The 4,881-nt window shown below is 42.3% G+C and overlaps 1 protein-coding gene across 1 annotated transcript in view; it reads left to right on the top strand.

Moving 5' to 3' along the window:
* The window catches only part of hnf1ba (HNF1 homeobox Ba), a gene marked incomplete at both ends in the record, with an annotated part of 13,963 nt that extends 11,208 nt beyond the window's left edge, over positions 1–2,755 (top strand). Inside the window, 4 exons of the mRNA XM_080772918.1 lie at positions 2–187; positions 754–848; positions 1,300–1,344; positions 2,735–2,755. Of these exons, the coding sequence (XP_080629044.1) occupies positions 2–187; positions 754–848; positions 1,300–1,344; positions 2,735–2,755 (347 nt within the window). The remainder of the gene's footprint in view (position 1; positions 188–753; positions 849–1,299; positions 1,345–2,734) is intronic.
* Between the last annotated feature and the right edge of the window lie 2,126 nt (positions 2,756–4,881).

Below are 4,881 nucleotides of genomic sequence, written 5' to 3'. Positions count from 1 at the left end.
GGTTTGAACTCATCACAGTCCCAAACAGTGCCGGTTATCAACAGTGTGGCAGGCAGCCTGGCAGCACTTCAGCCCGTGCAGTTCTCCCAGCAGTTACACAGCCCCCTGCACCAGCAGAGCCTGATGCAGCAGTCTCCCAGCCACATGAGCCAGCAGCCATTCATGACCACCGTAACGCACTCACACAGTCAGTACTCAGTAACACTACTCCTGTCCTCCTTCCTGAAGGCTGTTATTAACCTTTTGCATGAATCTCTGATAAAATAGTACACAGTAACATGTTAATTAACCACTTCTATTCTTAGTAAAATGGACCTGAGTTAGAACTGTACTTTGAACCGCTCTTTTTCCGTCTACTCTACACAAAAAGAATGTCCGATCTACGAGTTCACGACTCATCCCAACGCAACTTAATTCTGATCTCTTGTTATTATTGAGAATTTCACCTACAATGACATTCCCAATATAGTGATGCCTCAGTCTGAGCCTCAATTCCGAGATCGTGCTTGAAATAGCAGCGGACGGCAGGGAATCATTTCATTAACGGACCACAGGCGAACCGAGCGTTACCTAGCGACAGGGGCGCTGCTAGACGGTGGATATATCAGCCAACCATTCTGAATCAATAAAAGTATAAAATTAGACGTCAAAAGTTGATGTCGTCGGGGAGTGACTTTTAAATGCATTTCCTTTTTCATAATGATTCATAGTGTCATAATGAGTCATATTGATTTGTATTTCTTTTGATTGCAGTGTACCCTCACAAACAGGAACCTCCACAATATTCCCACCCGTCACGTTTCCCCTCAGCTATGGTGGTCACAGATGCCAACGGCCTCGGCAAACAGGTCAGTCACACCACATAAAACATGATATAGGTTTATGTATGTATGCTGGTATATGATCTCCATTTTACTTAACTTTGTCTCCTATACAGTATGTCACTTTATACCCCAATATGTGTCAGTGCATGATTATTCTGGGAAATCTGGCCTCAGATGCAGTCACAGTAACCACGCATATTTTGCATTGACTGTGTACTAGCTCTTAAACAAAGCTCCCCTAAGACATTGTGTTTAGCATATTATATATGTTACTTTATAATCATCCTCCCACCCCTCACCTGTTCTCCTAAAGAGAGCACATATTAACAGTAGGATGTGCTAGATGATGTTACAGCATGTGTTTGCGTGCGTGCGTGCGTGCGTGCGTGCGTGCATGCTTGCGTGCGTGCGTGTGCACATGTGCGTGCACATTATGATTGTGTATTGACTTATTATTTTATCCCTGTCACATTAGGATTCTGCAGTAAACAAGATGGTCCAACTTGGGGGTCTCTCATGGGTAAATAAATACTTTTAAATACGTTTTTTTAGTAGAGTCACAAGGTGTAGTTCATCAGTATCTTACACAAATCAAATAATTTCAGACATAGTTTTCAATGTTCTTTTAGTTTTGTTTGTTTGTTTTTGTTCTTTTTGTAATGTTGATGCTGGGCTTGACCTTAGATAGCTCACATCCTTTTGTTGGTGGAATAGAAATGCAAACAAATAGACTAGATGGATATATGGATAGTATACTCCTCACAATTCCTATTTCCTTTGAACGGCCCATTCAATCAATCACATGTGCCCTCAGCCTGAACAACCCTGATTAACATTGCCTCCTTTCGTTTTCCTCTGGCTGGTGAGAGGGTTACCTCTGCTTGGCTAGGCCTGCGTCCACCGTCAGGAAATGAGAGCCAGCGTTAATCAAAGTTCTTGAGGCTTGCATCCTGCTACTTTAGCTCTATGCTACAGTGGGGTCACGGAGATGCAATGGGGGTGTTTTTTTTCTAGTAATTACAGCTCTTCCTCTTTCCTACTTCTCCCTGCTCTTAGTGGTCGCTCTAGCCTGAAATGCTGTCCTTGCCGCTTTCACACGCTCAATTTCCCACGCTGGGACAGCGGTGCCAAAGCACCGCTACTGATAGACTGATAGGCTGATAGCTGAGAACATGGCATATGCTGTGCAATAGGTATATCTTGCACAGCAGCATGCGTCCTACCCTAGGTATTAATCAAGGGAAACTCATGATAGTTTCTACTTTTAAAGCTTCACCAATACGTAAAGCCTGTGGGGTTTCAGAAACCCAGGTCATTTCTTATCAGTGCTTTATTTGGTTGGGGCAGTGCAGAGACTGACTGGGTTCTCCACCTGACACAGCCAACATGCTCAAGCTTTATAACACTCGTGTTTGCCAAGAGCCCCCACCCCAATTCACCTGACCCTGTTTAAAACCCACCTCTACTTAAAGCTTAGTGTCTAATGACTAAAGTCTTAGCAACAGGTCACCTTTATCAGGTACGATTGTTTGCTGTCCGTAGGGTCACACCAGGGTCACCTGCCTCCACCCCACCATAGAAAGGGGGGGGGGGGGGGGGGGGGGGGGGGGGAATCCACAAACAATCCAAAAAAAAGGAAAGAAAAAAAATAGAACCATTTGAATGGGAACAAGGCTTTTCAGCGTCAGCAGAAGAAGAATGAGGAATGTATTTAATCAGGTGTGGCACATGAAGGTGCCGGGGCGATATTTACTTTGTACTGTAGCTGTTTCATTTCTCACTTCACAATTACCTAGATTCTACTGTATGTAATGTTTTGTGTGACGTACAACGCCTTTGTCTGACATTTGGTGCCCTCTCTCTCTCTCTCTCTCTCTCTCTCTCTCTCTCTCTCGCCCTCCCTCATACAGTGTCCTCTTCAAGCTTGGTGAGAGTGTACACCTGACTTCCTTGGTGCCCAGCAACCGAAGCACATTTTTCCACCCTTTCGCTGTGGTAACCGTGGCAACTCTTAGTAACTGGCAACTGCACACTGGACGATGAGTCAGTCAATAAACAAAGAGTGGCCGCGGAGAGCGGTGAAATGGGGAAGGGAAAAGACACTAAATTCACCTGCAAATTTTCATGTCAAGGCACCTGGAAATGAGGCTGGATTTCCTCTGCCATTCGCAAAAAGATCAACAAGGATGTATGATTTTAAACAAGAACACAGTCTTTGCAAACAGTATTCCTTATCTAGCTCTTTCAAAATGCCCACACATACAGTATATTAGCAGATGATCATCTTGTTTGTGGCGGTCATTTGTGACATTGCGGAAGAACAAAAAACAAATGGAGCCGCAAATATGGTCCTTGAACTCTGTGGTATGGAACCGGAGCAAAGGTCCCCGGGGAGGCATACTGTGATTTGATGTGGACATGAAGGTACACTGAAACCAGTGCAGACAATGATCAGTCTCTGTGAAGACTGCGGGATTCTGTGAAGGACTCCTATTCAACATCAAGTACCTGGATGAATTATCAGATTAATTTGCTTTCAGGGGCCATAAATAATATGATCCCACCACCAGGCTAGTATGCATTTTCAATAGCCATGCACGTAAGCTGAACTGTATGACAATCATAATTACCTTGTCCTGAGCAACCTGTATTGATTTTTATATAGACATGTAGCTACTTCACCTTCTTATTCTGTTTAAAAGAGTCTTCCATGTTATTATTTTTTTTCACATTCATTTAACTGTACATCTGTGCAGATAATGATAGCCATTTTATATTGTGAAGGATTTCAACATTGTGAGTTATTGTTCAATGTGTATACTGTGATCGAAAGGTTTTGACAATCTTGTAACTTTGAAGGACTATGCAATGTGTGTATAGACTATATAATGCCTTGTAGAAATGGATTCTGTACAGTAGCCTACTCCACACACATGAGAATGGAGATTATTATGCACTCTCAGTGAAGTTACGATTATATAGTTTCTATTGATGAATCTGCCTGTAAAATAACACAAAAGCTGCATGAGTGACTCAGAAATATGCCAAAGGATGATTGTAACAAGTGTAGTTAAACCCAGGTTCAGTCTGTCCAACTTCCAAGGTTTCACTTGTAAAAAGTGTGCCTGCCATATCTACAAAACAAGCCTGCATTATGGGAGGACTTACTCACATTGTTAATGTGTGTACCTTCAAATCCAGTCACACATTCCCATTTCCCCGGGTTGGATTGGCCCATCCCTCCCATAGAAACCTCTGACTGTTGTTTGCACATGGGTTAAGGTGAATTTCAGGAATGGGACTCACCCTCCTCTTGCGCTCCCACTTTCTGACACACCGCGAAGACATACCAAATAGGACAAATATTGTAATACTCCTCAACATAAATCATCGCAGCAGGACCCCCCGCTGAGAATGAAAATATTGACAAGTATTCACAAACAAAACAGTGATTTTGTGAAGGAATTTGTGAAGGAGAGAGTGGTTGAAATAGCAGAGTGTTGTGATAGCAGCCACACATAATCAGACTGGATTCCATGGAGGGTGAGAAATGTTGGGGGAGGGGGGGCAGGCAGTGGTTGGGGTCAGAAACCCACGAAAACAGTATTAGACACTTGCAATCCCAGTGTAGTTGGAATTAAGGTGTGAGATTGGCACCAATCATGGCATAAAGGATACCTTTTGAAATTACTATTTTTAATAAGACTAAATAGTCAAGCTTGATTGACATATAGGCTACTCCTACTTTACACAAATGAAAGCCAAATCCCTATAATATGTCAAGGCAGATCCATGTCTCCTGTTCAATATTAGGTCATTACATTGTTATTTGTATGTGGTTTGCTTTGCGACTGTTATAGACACACCTACTGCCATCTAATCAGAGGGCACTCACAACGGAAGACATGATTTTATTTTTTTCTGATAATGTATTATTTTTGTATAAAATTGAAATCAGTGCTAAATCATTATTTATACTTTCTGACAAAATGTTGATATTCAAGTAAAGTTTTGTTTTCCAAAATGACGTCCTTGATATAAGAGTTGTTTTTGCTGG

This window comes from Protomyctophum bolini, assembly GCF_963924005.1.
Source record: "Protomyctophum bolini genome assembly, chromosome: 9".
NCBI classification, from domain to species: domain Eukaryota; kingdom Metazoa; phylum Chordata; class Actinopteri; order Myctophiformes; family Myctophidae; genus Protomyctophum; species Protomyctophum bolini.
This window is presented reverse-complemented; position numbering and strand designations above follow the sequence as displayed.